The sequence below is a fragment of the Knufia obscura genome, assembly GCF_036327395.1.
Source record: "Knufia obscura strain CCFEE 5817 isolate CBS 148926 chromosome Unknown scaffold_5, whole genome shotgun sequence".
Classification (NCBI taxonomy): domain Eukaryota; kingdom Fungi; phylum Ascomycota; class Eurotiomycetes; order Chaetothyriales; family Trichomeriaceae; genus Knufia; species Knufia obscura.
This window is the reverse complement of record NW_027042691.1, coordinates 1,677,945-1,695,416: the sequence shown is the minus strand read 5'-3', so window position 1 is coordinate 1,695,416 and position 17,472 is coordinate 1,677,945. Positions and strand designations below refer to the sequence as shown.

The 17,472-nt window shown below is 51.2% G+C and overlaps 5 protein-coding genes across 5 annotated transcripts; 2 read left to right on the top strand and 3 right to left on the bottom strand.

The window, feature by feature from the left end:
* Positions 1 to 1,437: 1,437 nt before the first annotated feature.
* On the bottom strand, positions 1,438 to 3,468 carry PMZ80_005409 (uncharacterized protein; the record flags this gene model as incomplete). The annotated part of the gene is made up of 1 exon (XM_064873829.1): positions 1,438 to 3,468. One exon carries the CDS (start codon positions 3,466 to 3,468, stop codon positions 1,438 to 1,440), a length of 2,031 nt encoding a protein of 676 aa, XP_064730933.1.
* Positions 3,469 to 5,717: 2,249 nt separating this feature from the next.
* On the bottom strand, positions 5,718 to 7,790 carry PMZ80_005408 (uncharacterized protein; the record flags this gene model as incomplete). The annotated part of the gene is made up of 1 exon (XM_064873828.1): positions 5,718 to 7,790. One exon carries the CDS (start codon positions 7,788 to 7,790, stop codon positions 5,718 to 5,720), a length of 2,073 nt encoding a protein of 690 aa, XP_064730932.1.
* A 709-nt stretch (positions 7,791 to 8,499) lies between these two features.
* On the bottom strand, positions 8,500 to 10,485 carry GUF1 (Translation factor guf1 mitochondrial; the record flags this gene model as incomplete). The annotated part of the gene is made up of 1 exon (XM_064873827.1): positions 8,500 to 10,485. The coding sequence occupies one exon, from the start codon at positions 10,483 to 10,485 to the stop codon at positions 8,500 to 8,502; it is 1,986 nt and encodes a 661-aa protein (XP_064730931.1).
* Positions 10,486 to 10,781: 296 nt separating this feature from the next.
* MAD2 (Mitotic spindle checkpoint component mad2) lies at positions 10,782 to 11,559 on the top strand (the record flags this gene model as incomplete). Its single annotated transcript, XM_064873826.1, has 3 exons — positions 10,782 to 10,833; positions 10,886 to 11,225; positions 11,274 to 11,559. The coding sequence occupies 3 exons, from the start codon at positions 10,782 to 10,784 to the stop codon at positions 11,557 to 11,559; spliced, it is 678 nt and encodes a 225-aa protein (XP_064730930.1).
* Positions 11,560 to 12,227: 668 nt separating this feature from the next.
* RPO31 (DNA-directed RNA polymerase III subunit C1 (rpo31)) lies at positions 12,228 to 17,003 on the top strand (the record flags this gene model as incomplete). Its single annotated transcript, XM_064873825.1, has 3 exons — positions 12,228 to 12,325; positions 12,379 to 12,640; positions 12,690 to 17,003. The coding sequence occupies 3 exons, from the start codon at positions 12,228 to 12,230 to the stop codon at positions 17,001 to 17,003; spliced, it is 4,674 nt and encodes a 1,557-aa protein (XP_064730929.1).
* Positions 17,004 to 17,472: the final 469 nt, after the last annotated feature.

Sequence of the window (17,472 nt, the reverse complement as noted above, 5' to 3'; positions counted from 1 at the left end):
TAGGCAATTCGACCATCGATCGGATTCCTTTCAGTCAGGATCTGGTTCCGACCTTGGCCTCTCACCCATCGCGACACGATTCCGTGATGAGCTGCGAGCAATCGAGCATCTACAGTTGGCTTTGTCGTCCGGGAGCGTCTAGACCTCGATTGGAAACGTGCAAAGCTGGAGTCTCGTCCTCGACTACATCCGCAGTGTTGCGAGTCGGGGCAAACATGCTAGGGAGCTGCATGCGATGGTCGCTCTTACTAACCACTTGTCTTCATTCGCAGCCTTCTGCATGATCTCTCTTAGGGTCGAAGCTAGAATCACTGTCTTCATCTTGCACGCCCTCCTCATACAACAGGCACTATCATCCTCATGCACATCCTCCTGGGATACAGAGCCGCTGTCCTATTCATGCGCATACTCCTCAAAAGTGAATCCATCCCCACCATCTTCACATCTTCCCCAGACGCAGAGTAACTGTCATCGTCCTGCACACCCTCCTCAGAGTCAGAGCTCCTATCGTTACCCTGCCCATCCTTCCCGCCGCCAAAGATACACCCAATCATCCGCCCCACAAGCCCTAAAGTCACCCTTAACATCCCCCTCGGTAACCCCTCGATGACCAGAAAATGTGAAATACTCCTCACGATGCCCTCCATCGAGTGCCTTGTTGAGATCGTGAAGGTTGAAAGTGTTTCTGTCGCTTTCTTCTTTGATCTTTTCGTTCTCTTTCTTCTTCTTGTTGGGCCTCGCTGTTGGGCTGCTGTTCTCTGTCGTACGGCTTGCATTTGTGTTGAAGTTGTCGCTGGATACGGTGGTAGGTAGCATCTCTGGGCATGGTGAGAGATGCAGCCGACTACTCGTGTGCTGATTGATCGTCGTGCTGTTGCTGGAAGAGCTGTCTATAACTGCTTGGGCTGGATGGATGCTGTAACAAGGTCTGCTGAGGACTTGACTTGTGTCTGTGGTAGATTGGTCGACCTTTGGTTGCAGTACGAGACAATGTTTTATATCACATTCAATCATGAGACACAGTGCTTCAGTCCATTATGCTACTGCGAGTGGCCCGGCATCATGTAGCTCGCCATCCAAAGGGGTCTCTTGGCGATGCATTGGGCACCAACACCTATGCAGGGCGCAGCAACGGTTCTGCAGCACAAGGTCGTAACGATCAGACATTCCATTCAGATTCTTAGCAGTAATGTATGGTTGCCTTGCGAGGCGACATTCGGCTGACACGGCTTCTGCTGCGAGCCTCAAGCTAGCCCTAGAAGCGCACCAAAGCTCACATGTCAACCATCGTAACGAACAGTCAACATGAGTCGGAATATGCATTAGACCTGGCATGGGCGCAGCAGGGCGTACATATCAGAGCAGTCATCAGCAACGTCAGAAGGAACATCGTCCCTCCCGAGTACACCTGCTCCCATTCAGTGGGTAAGTTGTACCCTAGAAGACCTTGAACTCAACCAGCCTCACGCTGCCCACAGGCTTTGGCGTAAACAGCAGACGAAGGAATCTCACCGTGATTGACTCCCAAGACACCTCAGTGATCCCATTCGGCACGGCGTCAGTATATGTCGCTCCTGCCACATCCTCCCAGGAGCCCGTCTGGTTCGTCTGCACTTTGTATTCAGTAGGCACATCGTACCCAAGTCTTTCGTCGGCGAAGAACGCTATTTCAGCTCTGCTTACCTCAGTCTTGTTTCCGAAGTCGATCTGATACCACACCTCCTCCGCGGTGTTCACCGGCGTGTCGAAGCCGTTGATAATCTCGGGATACCACCAGATGCGGCCATCAAGCACATCGTGAACACGATCGATGTCAGCATTGGGTATCGAGACGTTGCCGTGTGGATAATCCATCGTCGAGTTGAGCTGGATGGATTTTGCGATCGGACTCTTGTATGAAGGCGCCGGCTGACGGGTGATGTTGACTGTCAGACGTGTCAAAGTATCTGCCTTGGCCACCACTTTCCCATCCACCTCGACTTGGAGGCCTGCGCTGCCGTACTGCTTGCCGGTCGCATCCCACTGAACAGCTATTTCATGCCCATGGTAAATGATACGGTCTGCTCTGAAGTATAAGATCTGTTGAGGGTCAGCATGAGGATTGACGACTAGCGAATCATTCGCTTGAGGCTTGATGCCAACGAAGTCCCTCAGGACCAGGTCGTTGAACCCGGAATGGAAGTAATGCGGTGACCGGGCGAGCCCCACAAGTGGATAGCCAGTGCCCGGGTAATAGTCTTCCTCGATGCAGAGAATACCACCACGTTCGCGATTGTAATGTAATTGAGCGAATAGCCTCAGAAGATTCGTGTAGTCTGAAACACCAACCACCCCTTGAGACTTCGGATAGTGGTCGAGAAGATTTGCCATGCCTGTCAACACTTGGCTCGTCTGGAATGGCCAGATTGGTCCGTTCCACTGGCATTCTGGTTGTTCGCCTTCGTACCGGTATTGTCTCATGTAGTATTCGTAGCTTGGCTCAACAGTACGCAAGCCGAAAGGACTTCTGAGCTCGTCCGGGTCCAGCATGTGCTTCCAGGCCTGGGCTAGTGTGGCATTGTCATCCGCAAGATCATGTGTCCACGGTACATAGCCTGCAAGCTCACGTCCTCGGATCGGGGCGAAGTAGGTCACATTGGTGTTATTGGCATCGGCGTGGCGATCAATGAAGTGCTCCAAGGTTGCATTCCAAAGGTACTCATGGCTTCTCTCCTTCAGGTCAGTAGCGAGGCTTGTGTAATTAGCTGCAGTATCTAGGTCATCAACCGCCTCAGCTAGCTTAGAAATAGCCCGAGCATTGGCATATTGATAGCTGTTGATCGTAGGACGGAAAGCGTAGCCACCAGTAAAACCATCGTAGCCACCAGAAGCATCTATGCTGGAAATAGTGTATTCAGTAGCGTCAGGCAGTGGCTCGATCCAGTACATGCCAACATCTGGAGTGTATGCTGCATTTGATCGGTTCGCCCAACCTTCATAGGTTGTCTTCATCTGATCCAACAAGCCTGTGGCGAAGTCGATGTCGCCATCAACCAAGTAGCCAGACCAGACGGCATCTGCCATCCTTTCGGAAAAGGCATATTGGTCGGCATTATCACTGTACATGAAGGTAGCATAGTTGTTCTTGAAGCGTCGATCCCGCAGCCATTTCCCTTCGTTCAGATGGAAGCCAGCAGCGTTGTTCAGTGTTGCCCATGGCTCGGTCTGCCAACTCACATTGTCGATGAATTCAGTTGAGACGTAGCCATGTTTACCCAGATCGCGTTGGTGAGCACGGAAGAGTCCCCATCTGTAGTAGTACGCATCCGTGATGTTCTGGTCGCTTGACTCGAAAAGTGGTATGCGGTCGTGGAACCAGGGTGCATCGTTGCCATACCTCTCCTTCGTGATACGTGCAGCGTCCAGAACAGCGAAGGAGTAGCCAATGCCCAAGGCGAGTATGAGCGCCCGCTGCGGCAGGAACATCATGATTGCTCAAGGTGAAGGTGTTCTCGCTCAGGCACCATCAATGGTGTGTATTGGAATTGTGGAGAGCTTGCTGTTCGATTGTGTCCAAAAGCTGATTAAATGACCACAGGAACAGAACGTTCGTCCAATGCCCTCATCAACGGATATCCCAAATGGCTCTCAAGCAGGTACGTATTGACTATCAGCATCTCGGACTAATGTGCAATGAGCTCCGACGCCGGTGGGGGATCGACGAGATGAACGAGGACATGATCTGCGGGCGGGGCGTGGAGATCGCGGAGAAGCTTGGCACCAGTGGGACGAATAGAGATGATTGGGTCGTTTTCAGGCTGAAGACCACGGGTAAGGATCTGGCTATGCCATAGCTCCTCCATCCGATCAAGTAGTGCCTGTCAAGTCACATTAGAAAGCCATTAGCTTGTTGCGAAGCACCATGTCGGGGTCATCAGATGCGGGCACGAAAAATGTCGATATTGTTGTCGACCGTCAGCGAGCAACAAGTGCGCTTGCGAGATGCGGAGAAAGGTTTGCTGATACTGTTCAGCAAAAGTTCTTTTGAAGAGCTTGGTCGCGCGCGAGCACACAATAACCCAGATAATGGCACCGATCACAAGACTGGTTGCGATAGCATGAACTTGCTGGTATATGCTGATCGACGCCGTCCGTCTCCTTGGGTACTTTCTCGTGTAGATGCAACCCTAGTAGTGCAGTATTAACCTCTGCATACAAGCCCTAACTCCAGCAGAGCTTGAGAGCTTGAAAACGTACTTGCTTAGTTCTCGAGCCCAACCTCTGTTCCTTGTTCGACCAGTGTCTAGATGAGGGCCGGTAGTAACGTATGCATTGATCGTCGTGCAGCTGAAGAGGTTGGATGGTGGGTACAGGCTTGAAATCCGCCAGCAGACACGGTAAGACTGGTTGCAGCATCAGCAATTGCTCGAGATACTGCTGTGAAGGATCCGTAAGACTCAGAATATGGGGTACAGGCTCGAAGAGCTCTTTCAGTGCAAAAGGGATCCTGTAAATGTGGCAGATGCCATGTGTCTTCCAACAGAAGCAGCCTTCGACCCGAGTAGACTCCAGGGCATGAGTTGGAGCATAGCCTTACTGGCAATCCGGGGAGCTTTGTGTTGCTCTGGATGTGCCATATGTATGTGACCGAGGCTTCTGCTTCGGGCAGCCATGTGGTAGATTTTTGTGCCCCTGTTCTGCTCACGGGTTGATCCCGACCCCTGACTGACTCAGTACCACGTCGAGGGTCGATATCAACGCGAAACGCTTGCGCAGTAACAAGAGACATCTTCGACGCTAAGGCTGTGGTCTGAAGCCACTGGGACATCAATCACGCCGACTACGCCGCGGCTTTAGTCCCCAGGTTTGTGGCCGTCGACGACCCATGCATTCATCGAACATCTGCCAACTGCTGGTACCAAGACCAATCTCATGCAGAGAGCCTCAATCAACAAGTATATTCTGAATTGTGCCTCTGACTGACGACTCGCAAGGAAATGATGAGATTGCGGTAGCATTAAAATGGGATCATGTAGCGTGATGGCATCCACGTCTGGGGGTTTGCCCCGAACAAATAATATTGCAACACGTGGCGGACGAAACACGACTGCGGATGGTGAGATTCGGCATCGACATCGTCAGTGCCGCTGTTGACAGGCTCAAGGTATGCCAGTTTAGACTCTCGAGTGGCCTCGAGTCTAACGGTCGTGGACAGGTCCTATGTGCCGCTCGGACATGCCCAAACTGCACATTCACGTGTCGGGGATCGACAGAGGGTGGTCAACTCTGGTTGTATGAGCACCGTTTGGCCTTGTCGCCTTGCTTCGCGTCCAGGTGTCGGTATGGTGGGACAATCCGGACTTGCGCTGCGCTACTCAGCGAGATCGATGACAGTACTTGCAGCTCAAGACAAACCGGTAAGCTGACACTGTGAAGATTGTGGTACAGTTGATCCGAGAACAGCGAACAGTAGGCAAAAGTCGACAGACAGCTAGACCACGCGGTCGCCCATCGATCGAAGACGAGACGAAGAAGAAGCGCGCTTCGATGCAGCTTTTGCACGTGACTACAGCAGCCTGGCCGACTCAGGCATCTACAGCTGGGTTCTTGCAAGGACGCAAGGTGGTGAGGGCACTTCACCCCGCGAAGACCTTATACTAGTATATGCATTGATTTCATCTAAGTACCATAACATCCTAAAACACAGCAAAACCATCACTAAGCAACGTCATCATCCTTTACTTCTCAACCCCATCGATCTCCATCCCATCACCCTTCGCCTTGCCCAACTCCTCCTCAAACGCCATCTGAATCTCCACAACCCTCAACAACGCCTCCACGTCCAACTTGCCACCCCTGTATCCAGCCAACGATTTAGCAGTCCTCACCACATTCTTAATCTGCCGTCCGTTCAACGGCGCCTCCGCAAGTCTCTCGTAGCCAGCCCCGTCAACATCAACTACAACCCCACCCTCGCTCGCCGGATCACTACTGCGAATTTTATCCAGGAAGTTCCTCCAGATCGTGACACGGCTTGAATGCGGCAGCTCCTCATATTTCAGCGGGACGTGAATACGACTCTTGAACGCGTCGTCGAATGTTCGGACACGATTCGTCGTCATGAAGAGGATGCCGCTGTAGTACTCTAGCGTTCTCAGAAAGATACTCACGAGAGAATTCCTCTCCATGTCGTTGAGGGATCTTCGCTCGAGGAAGACATCTGCCTCGTCGATCAGGAGGACGGCTTTCCATGTGCTTGCGAGGTCGAGGATGCGGGAGAGTTTATCGTCGAGGACACTGCTCGTGGTACCGAGATCACCCGATGAGACGATATAGAGTGGTCGTTTGGAGAACTCAGCCACGCACTCAGCGGTGAGTGTCTTGCCCACGCCGGGCGGGCCGTGGAGAACAAGGATAAGTCCGAGTCCCTTATTCTTCACGATGTCGTCGAAGGATTTGCCTGAGCCGTTGTCGCGCTGTGTGTGTTCTGCCACGAGTGCCTGGACGAGTTCCTTCTGAGAGGTCGGCAGGACAAGCTGCTCGAAGCAGGATGTATTCCACTCAATCGGGGTGAGATTGTCAACAAAGAAGTCAAGAAAAAGTTTGTCTGTAAATGCGAAGCCACGGGTCATTGGCGTGGCCATTAGTCGTTGTTCATCTGTGAGCGGCTCACGGTCGACCAGGAGCAAATCCTTGTCACCGTTCGTCACAGATAGAACGTCGGGGTCATTCTGAAGCAACGTAGCCTTTGCCTTCTGTGCATCAGAGAGTGGAAGGGCTGTGACGTTGAATGTGTCATCCGCCTCGATGCGATGAAATGTTGCAGTGTCGATCATGACCCGGCAATCAATGTTATGTCTACCAGGTGGGAATGTGGTCTTCATGGCGATGCCTTTGTAGTCCATGAAACTCTGTCCTGCAGCATTGATCTCCTCCCACTTCTTGCCGCGGGCGATGAGCTGCTTGCTGATTTCGAGGGCCTTGGGATGGCGAGCAAGTGGGAATGCATTGAGTGCTGTGACTGGTGCGGCGCCGCTGAAGCGCGGGACGGAGAGCGTTTGTGAGCGGGTTCCGAAGTCGTCGCCGTCGTAGTCGATGTAGTCGACGTTTAGGGCAAGGTAGTCACCACATTGGGAGGAGGTGTATTGGTAGCTGTTGAGCTTGAAGGCACGATTTTGGCCACGGAGGCGTGAGAAGATTTTGATGCCGGGGCGGAAGAGGGTCCACATTGTGTCGTAGGAGCAGAGGCCTTGTGGGTTGAGGTTGTTGGTTTCGTTGATGGTGTCGATGAATTCTTCTTCGAGGAATCTGAGCAGGATGGGGAGGTGTCGGCCGAGTTCTGAGTCAGGCGATATCTTCTCGAGCTCATCAAGGAATTCTTGGCGGTAGTGATAGAGGACGCGGTATGGCGAATCGATAGTGATGTTTGCGGTGAGGAAGGATAGACCTGGGAATGTGCCGATTACGTCCTTGAGCAGTTTCTTCAGCGATGGTGAATTGACTTGAAGTCTCGTTTTTAGAACGAACTTGTTCTGGCTGTCGTATTCGCGGGTGATACATAGGGCAAACTTCTCGTACCAGTTGATGCTTTCTTCTGGAACGTCATCGTCGTCTTTCGGTTCAGTGATGTATCCGCGTCCCTTCTTGGTCCAGCGTTTCTCCAGATTCTTGAGCTCTGCTTGCATAGGCAATTTCTCAAGTTCTGCTCGGCGTGCCTTTTCTTCTTCAGTCAGTTTGCCATTGATCTCTTGGAGGTCCTCCTCATCGGGAGGATTGTTGTCGTCCACCACTCGTCGAGTGCCCCGAGCCATGTTGGCAGACCTGGGATAGTAAGATACTGATTGGGGCGATCCGAACGATGGTAATGTGCACGGCTGGAACACAAAGTCAAAGGGTCCGCGTGGGTGCAATGGGCAAGATAATGTTCCTCCTATCTGACAGTCTCGACACGGACCAAACGACATATTTAAAGAATCCTCAACACAAGGCAACAGCCTCGGAGGTCAGTCTTGATGACAAGTAGCAGGCATACTAGCTTGATGAAGTGAAGATCAATGGAGACAGACAAGGCTCAACAAGCAATGAGGTGAAAGAAACAGGGAGCTAATGGTCGAGCTGGCATGGATTCAGGACTGAGTCAACGATTAGTGGAGTCATCTCGAGGACCGAGCAGGTGTGCCTGCCTAGAGGTCGTGCCGATGGGGAAGGAGGGAAAAGTGTGTAACTGCACAGAATGTATGCAGTGTTGCAACCGGTCGATTGCATAAACCTCGACATCAAGATGCTGCTATGAGAAAACAGCAGGCAGGACTTTTTGTCAAGCAGTATTTCCTAACCAAGGAAGGTGAGTTCTGCTTCTAGGCAGGCGCTAGTGGCTGCCTGCCGGAAAGCCAAGACATGCGGCCAGCGAATCCTGTTTCGTGGAATTGAACCCTGCTCAAACGTGACACAAGGCACACTCTTGTGCATTGACACGTGCTGTGTTGAACATGCTGGGCTCTGGGGACTCGTGACGATCCATCACTTCGCAAGAAATGCTTGAAACGCACTGTGCTCGATCACAACATTGCCAACCGCCTTCAACTTCTTTCGACCTTCCTTCTGTTTCTCAAGCAGTTTTCGTCGTCGACTGACATCGCTAGCATGGAGTTTAGCAAGCACATCTTTTCTGAATGGCTTGATCGTTTCTCTCGCGATGACTTGGCGGCCGACTGCAGCCTGTATCACAACTTCGAACATTTGACGATCGACGTGTTCCTTGAACTTCTCAACCCACTGCTTACCGACATGCCGGACTTGACTTTCGTGTAGCACGCGTGACACGGCATCCACAGGCTCTTTGTTAACAAGTAACGTCAACTTAACAATGTTGCTCTCGCGCCAATCAGCCTCTTCATAATCCAACGTTGCGTAGCCTTTGGTTGAGCTTTTGAGTTTACCGAAGAAATCGTCAACCAGCTGTGCCAATGGCATTTCATACTTGAGGATGACTTGAGTGGCAGTAAAATATTCCATCGATTTCTGCTCGCCGCGGTTGCTTTCACAGATCTCGATGACGCGGCCAAGGTACTCTTCGGGAAAGGTGAGGGTTGTCAAGACGTAAGGCTCACGCAACTCGGCAACATCTCTCTTGGTGTGGTCGCCTTCGGGGAACTCGGCTGGGTTGGTGATGGTGACCTCCCTACCATCTCTATACTTGATCTGGAAAGGTACGGTTGGAGGTGTGATGATAATGCTTGCACCATGTTCTTGCCTAAGACGATCCTCGAAGACAGAGCAATGCAATGTACCAAGGAAACCCAGACGGAAGCCAGCACCCAGAGCTTGTGAGGCCTCTTTCTGAATGGTGACACTTCGATCGTTGAGTAGAAGCTGATTAATGCTGTCCTCGAGATGCTCGAAATCGCCTTGGTCGACAGGAAAAGCAGCAACGAAGACCATTGGCTTCGGTTCCTCGAAACCAGGTAGTGGTTGGACTTGTCGCTCGAAACCAACTTTTGTGTAAGTATCACCCAACTTGGCTTCTTGTGTCTTCCTCATGCTTGGGTTGAAGTAGACATAGCCCACCTGGCCTGCTCGTAGCACAGATTGCGGAACTTGATCTGGATACTGGATTCCCACTTCTCCGACGGTGTACTTTCTGCCTGTGGCGAATGATACGAGGTGATCGCCGGCTCTGATTTGACCTTCGAAGATGCGGACAAGGAGCACGACGCCCTTGAAGGAGGAATACCACGAGTCGATCAAGAACAATTTCAGAGGCTTTGAGGGGTCTCCTGTGGGTGCTGGGATATTCTCGATGACTTTAGGCAAGATAGCTTCGACATTCAAGCCTGTCTTTGCGGATACCAAGATAGCATTTTCCGGGTCGAGCTCGAAGTTCTCTTTCATTTGTTCCAAGGATCTTGCTGTGTCGGCATGTGGCAGATCGACCTTATTCAAGACGGGGATGAGCTCCAAACCCTGGGAGAAGGCGAGGTAGAAGTTGGCAACAGTCTGTGCCTGCACACCCTGACTTGCATCCACCAGGAGTAATGCGCCGCCTGAACTGACATAACTCCTGGAGACCTCAGCTCGAAAATCGACGTGACCGGGAGTGTCGACCAGATGGAGGAGATAGTCATCGCCCTTGTAGTTGTATATCATAGAGCATGTTTGGGCCTTGACGGTGATGCCTCGCTCTCTTTCGACGTCCAGCTTGTCTAGAACCTGCTTGTTCCCGCCTGCTTGGATAGTGCCGGTCAGCTCAAGGAGGCGATCCGAAAGTGTGCTTTTGCCATGGTCGACATGTGCGACTATACAGAAGTTGCGATACCGCTCGATAGGGATTTGGAAGATTCGCTTCTCCACCTCGGAGGGGGTGTGATGCGACTGAGCCTGTGCTCGTAGATGATTTGATGTGCAAAAGGCGCGTGGTAGTGAAGGTCGTTCAGCCAGTCGGGGCGCAACGGCGAGAGCAGGCTGGACAGCTCTTCGCCGTGAGAAGAGCTGTAGCCATTGTCGCATCAGGCAGACGTGTCACTCGATGCGGCAAGGATGGTTGATGCATCTGCTTATGAGGAGAGCCACTGTAGTTTCCTATGCAGAAATGAGTCCGGAGCGCAACGATCAGGCATCAAGGCACCACAATTGAAGGCTCCTGAGACCTGTGTGGTCTGTTTGGCTTCCGGTTGCCGGGCCCTCGCTGTGTGCCTGAGGCTTCTATCAAATGTAAACAGAGACTCGCTTCCTCGCCTATAACTTAACGATCAGCACATCGCAGTCCAGCAGTAAAGCGTGTTAGGGCAGTTCGGACTTTCAAAATGGCAGTCGCTGATAAGAGCAAGACCGATACTCACAAGATTGCACTCAAAGGTAAGGCACTCATCTGTAGGAGCAACAAGCAGGAAGACTTACTATGGCGCAGGTTCAGCAAAGACAGTTGCCGAATTCTTCGAATACTCGATCAACACCATCCTATTCCAGCGAGGCGTCTACCCAGCCGAAGACTTTACGCCAGTCAAGAAATATGGGCTCAATATGCTGGTCTCGTCAGACGACCAAGTCAAATCTTACCTCAAAAAGATCCTGTCGCAACTCAATAAATGGATGTTGAAAAGCAAGATATCAAAGTTTGTGGTCGTTATTACAAGCAAAGAGACGGGCGAAAATGTCGAAAGATGGCAGTTCGATGTACAAGTGTTCGGGAAGGGCTCAACCAAGAAGTCATCGAGTCGCAGTACGGATAAGGAGAACTCGGACACCAGGTAAGTAGCCGGGTCTCAAGCCCATGAACATGAACTGACAGTCTGTAGTATGCCTGCTGCAGAACCTGAGCCTGAAAAGACAGATGCTCAGATACAAGAAGAGATCCAAGCCATCTTCAGACAAATCACTGCGTCGGTAACATTCCTGCCGATGCTCGACGGCAACTGCACCTTCAACGTCTTGGTGTATGCAGATGCAGACTCTGATGTGCCGCTTGAATGGGGCGATAGCGATGCAAAGGAGATCAAGAATGGCGAGAAGGTACAATTGAGGAGTTTTAGCACAGCGAACCACAAGGTTGATACCCTGGTGAGCTACAGATTGCTGGACTGAGTCTCTATTCCGAAGACATGATGTTATGATTCGCATGGTGTTCTGGCTGGCGTTCGGCTAGGACAAGTACTTGCTCGGTATGGTATCAGAGTGGTCATTTGAGTTAGCTCGGAAAGTGGTGTCTCCTGCTAATAGACTGCAATGTAGTAGTAGCTCTCAATACCATGTTTTCTGTATCACCATTTGTCTCAATCGACTCGTGCTTTGTTCGTCCGGGCGGACACACCCTCCATACTGAGCCTTGGGCTACAAGGCATAAATCCCGGGCAACACGGTGGACGCCAGGCACGAAAATAATAGACCCAATCGGATGTGGGCTGTTCTAACGCAGATCATGCGGGTACTGCTGGTGGGGCGGCTCGGTGGCAGTTGGAGCAGCCAAAAATTAACTTGAGTGCAAGCACAGTAGTATATCTGCTATCAACGATACTGTAACGATTAATGATCGGGACGAATGATGAAAGCATACTAACATACACGGACTCACTGCCTGCCACTACTACGCCTACTCTTACTTCGCGCGACAGAAAAAAGAATTCGCTCTGACTCATGCGCCAACTTTGGTCACCCACCATCCTACTGCGATATCGACTTCGCATGCGGTAGCACCCTACTCTTGATCCTACTTCCTTGCGCAGTGTTCGTAGGAAAGACTGGTCGCAAGCAAAATGGCCACGACCAACAGCACAGAGCTGAAGCTCATAGCGAAAGAGCAGGTCGTTGATGATACTCCCAAAGTTATCAAGGGCCTGAAATTTGGTGTCTTGTCGGTTACTTGAGGTTCAAGAAGAGATGGATCAGAATCTGACAGTTGGATAGGTCGAATCAGGATATCGTCAACCAGTCGCAGGTCGAACTCGCCGACCGTCGCATGTATAATCTGGATGAAGGCCGAAATGTGGCAGTCCATGGGCCCCTTGACCCTCGAATGGGTATCTCAGACAAGCGTGGGAAGTGCGACAGCTGTGGTCAGCAGCTAGCAAACTGTAATGGCCACTTTGGCCATGTCAAGCTAGTTCTGCCCTGCTTCCACGTTGGATATTTCAAAAAGACAATCTCAATACTCCAGAGCATATGCAAGGCATGACTCCCCAGGAGAAGGCTTCGGGACAAGGACTGACTTATTGCAGAGTTGCTCCTGCGTACTGCTCACCGAGCAAGACCGAAGAAAGTTTCTCGCCTCCCTAAAACGAGCCGGCAACGACACCCTACGAGTAGCCTCCATCGTCCGAAAAGCCTCTGATCAAGCCAAGAAGACAAAAGAATGCCCAAGATGCGGTGCTACGAACGGTCTGGTCAAGAAGGCCGGCGCATCATCTCTCAAGATTATCCACGATAAGTTCAAGTCCTTCAACAGTTCCACCTCTGCGAAGAGGATTCCCCCGCCAGAAAAAGTTGCCTTCGATGCCTCACTCGAGTCTGCTCGCAAAGTCAACACCGAAGTTACCCGAAACATGAACAAGGCCATGGACGATATCACTCCATTGCGAGCCTACAAGCTATTCAGAAAAGTGCCCGGCGCCGATTGTCCTCTGCTTGGCCTTAGTACGGGCAGGCCAGAGGCTTTCTTGTGGCGTTATATTCCTGCTCCGCCAGTGGCCATCAGACCCTCAGTAGGACAAGAAGGTGCTACCACAGAAGACGACATCACTGCAAAACTTGGAGACATCATATTTGCAAATCAGCAGCTGAGGGAGGCTCTGAAGAAAGGTGCTCCCGTGCAATCCGTCGTTGAGCACTGGGAATACCTCTCCTTGCAACTTGCCATGTACATTAACAGCGATGTTCCAGGCCTAAACAAGAACGATCTCGCAAAGCAGATACGCGGCTTCGTACAGAGGCTGAAAGGTAAACAAGGTCGATTCAGAGGCAACTTGTCCGGCAAGCGTGTTGATTTCTCCGGCCGAACTGTGATTTCACCTGATCCCAATCTGAGTATCGATGAAGTTGCAGTGCCTATTCTAGTGGCGAGGAACATGACTTATCCCGAAGCAGTGAACCGACAAAATATCGAGAAGCTACAACAGCGCGTGAGAAATGGCATCAAGAAATGGCCCGGCGCAAATTACGTCAAGAAGAAAGAAGGCGACATCACCATGTACCTCAAATTCGGTAATCGCGATCACATAGCCAAGAATCTGAAGGAGGGTGATATCGTCGAGAGACATCTCGAAGACGGAGATATCGTTCTCTTCAACCGACAACCCTCCTTGCACAAACTCTCCATCCTTTGCCACCATGTCAAAGTCAGACCGCACAGAACATTCCGACTCAATGAATGTGTCTGCAATCCATATAACGCCGATTTCGATGGTGATGAGATGAATTTGCACGTCCCACAGACTGAAGAGGCTAGAGCAGAAGCATTACAGCTGATGGGCGTCAAGCACAACGTGGTCACTCCAAAGAACGGTGAACCCATCATTTCCGCCATCCAGGACTTCATCACAGCAGCATATCTGTTGAGTAACCTGGACGTGTTCTACGATCGAAAGACCTTCACCACGATATGCATGGGCATGCTTGATAAGGATACTAGATTTGAGCTCCCTACACCATCCATTATCAAGCCAGAAGCGTTATGGACAGGCAAGCAAGTCTTCAGTGTTCTGATCCGGCCAAACAAGAAACTCAACGTCTTGCTCAACCTCGATGCCACCTGCAGAGATCACAAACAATACCATCCAGGCCTGCACCGCGATCTACAAGATGACAGCTTTCTGTGCATTCGTAATTCTGAAGTTATGTGCGGCAGAATGGACAAGTCCACAGTTGGGTCTGGCAAGAAGAACTCTCTCTTCTACATCTTGGTGCGTGATTTTGGTGTTGAAGCCGCGACGAGAGCCATGAACAGACTGTCGAAACTTTGTGCCAGATGGCTGGGGAATCAAGGATTCTCCGTGGGCATCAGCGATGTGACACCTCCAGACATGCTTCAGAAAGTCAAGGATGACACGATCAGCAAGATCTTCGGTCAATGCGCCGATTTCGAGGAGCAGTCTAAAGCAGGCAGGCTGAAGAGGAAGCCTGGTCTTGACCACAAACAAACCCTCGAAGCAGAGCAGGTCCGAGCTCTGAGTACTGTGCGTACTGATATTGCATCCGTCTTGACATCGAAGCTCAGCAAGCGCAACTCACCCATGGTCATGGCTATTTCTGGCTCCAAAGGTTCAAACGTCAATGTCGCTCAAATGGCAGCTCTGCTTGGTCAACAGGACATCGAAGGCAAGCGTGTCCAAAATGGTTTCCAGGATCGAACATTACCTCATTTCCCAAAGCACGAATCATTGCCACTAGCCAGGGGCTTCGTCGAAAACTCCTTCTTCAGTGGCTTAGAACCCTACGAATTCATCTTCCACGGTATGGGTGGTCGTGTTGGTTTAGTCGACACTGCTGTCAAGACTGCTGAAACTGGTTACATGTCTCGACGATTGATGAAGTCTCTCGAAGACCTATCTACACAATATGATAGGACAGTCAGGAACTCCGCGTCGAACATTGTACAATTCAGATTCGGTGACGACGAGCTGGATCCTGTTGACATGGAGGCTAATGCCAAGCCTGTGGATTTTGAGAGAACTTATGTCCACGTGGAGGCAACCACATTCAACACTGCTGAAAAAGGTCTGAGCGACGTTGATATCTTCAGCAATTTGGAGAGGTTACTTGACGCTCAACGCAAGGGCTTTAACAGAGTAGACTTCTACGGCAATGCTCTCCCATACGAGACAGAAGACGATGCACTGACTGATCAGTATGAGTCAGCTCGAGCGTTCGTCAAGTCAATTCAGGACTTCGTCATGAGCAAATCTGAGAAGTTTAACGAGGCGAGAGCCAACAAAAAGGCATGGGCAAAAGCACTCGAAGATGCAGTGAATGCCGCGACAGGCAGCAAGCGCCGGCGTGGCTCGGATGTCGCCCCTGCTAGCAAGAAGCAAAAGACTAAGAATGGCGCCAAGACGACCAAGAAAGAATCTCGAGGCACTCCTTCCACGATAGATCGATTTGAGCTTACATCAAAGTTATCAGTCAAGACATTGGAAGCCTTCGTCAAACTCTGCCTTGAGAAATACGAGCGAGCAAAAGTCGAACCTGGGCATGCTGTTGGTGCTGTTGGTGCACAATCTATTGGTGAACCTGGTACTCAGATGACCCTGAAGACCTTCCATTTTGCTGGTGTCGCTGGTATGAGTTTGACAGCCGGTGTACCGCGTATCAAGGAGATCATCAACGCTTCGAAAGCTATCTCAACTCCGGTCATCACTTGTCGACTGGAACGACGTTCTGATGGCTCGATCCCAGAAGAGCTCGCACGGATCGTGAAAGGTCGAATCGAGTGCCTATACCTCGAAGATGTCACGAATTACGTCCAGATCAGCCATCCAACAAGCCGATCGAGCTGCATCTACCTAAAGCTAAACATGGACACAATTGTCGACTTCGGTCTGGACATCACTGCTCGAGACATAATGACAGCGATACAGAAACATCGGCGCTTCGCCAAAGCAGATCTCAATTGTGTGCTGGTTCGCAACGACGAGATTAAGATCACAACTGAGGGATCAATCAAATCTGGCAAGCGAGGTGCGGCCGCCAAAGCAGAAGAGAACGGGCCCAACGAACGACTTCTACGCTTGCAAGCCATCAGACGGATCTTGCCGTCCATCCATATTCTCGGTCATCCACAAGCACAACGAGCAGTTGTCATGGCCGAGGACGATCCCATGTCAGATGAGATCCTCGCTCGACGGAAGGCTCTCAAGGCAACCAATCCAGACGCAGTGACACTCCCATCAACTCGCGCGCCATCCGAAGACCCAATGGATACGGACCCACCCATCAAACAGGAAGGCGGCGTCCAAGTTGATCAAGAAGAGGCACCAGTCAAACACGAAATCACCGCACAGCCCGCCATACCAAAAGCCGCCGCGCCCCCAAAGCCACTACAAATGCACAAACTCATGATCTCCGGCTACGGCCTGAGGAAATGTCTCTGTACACCAGGTATTGACCCCTCCAAGACGCAGACGAACTCAATCGTCGAAACCAAAGAGGTACTCGGCATCGAAGCCGCCCGAAGCAAGATCATCACTGAGATCGCAGAGGTCATGAAGGAGCTGAACATTGATCCGAGACACATGGCGTTACTGGCTGATGTGATGACGTACAAGGGCGAAGTACTGGGTATCACGCGGTTTGGTTTGGCGAAGATGAGGGATTCAGTGCTGCAGCTTGCTTCTTTCGAGAAGACGGCTGATCATGTCTTTGACGCGGGTGTTATTGGGAAGAGAGATGATATCGAGGGTGTTTCTGAGTGCGTGATTGTGGGCAAGACGATGGGTGTCGGCACTGGGTCCGTGGAGGTCATTAGAGAACTGGGTGTTAGTGAGGGTGATATGAAGGGTAGGCAGTGCGCTTTTGAGGGTGCTTGGACTCAGAAGTAGCTAAAGATAGGACGGCAAATTCTGCTTCTTACAGTCGACGGAAGTTGCAGATCGTATTCATGGTTCCGACGCTTCTACCTTGAGGCGCCAATGTCGTGCTTGCCTCCTTGATCCAACGGTAATCCAGATTCGTGCCTTCCTTTCTTGCGACACGGTAGGTAAAATCTGCCACATCTCCTCGGTTGTCGATTCTTTCGCGACCGCAATCATTCCAACTTCATCGCAGCAAAGAAGACAATCCGGAGGTTCTAGCCCGACCTGCGCATCTGCTGTGACGCGTAATACCCAACGCGTGCTTGGCGCGTTGAAACGCGTTCTATCAAGTCACAATTTACCTTGTCTTTGCTTATCAGTCTGATCAGTGCAAACTGACACAGACTTAAAGATAACCATGAGTAGAAAAGAGGAAAAGTGTACTCCGAAGTACACTACAACTGTGGGATATGAGTATACATGGTGTGGATTCCAA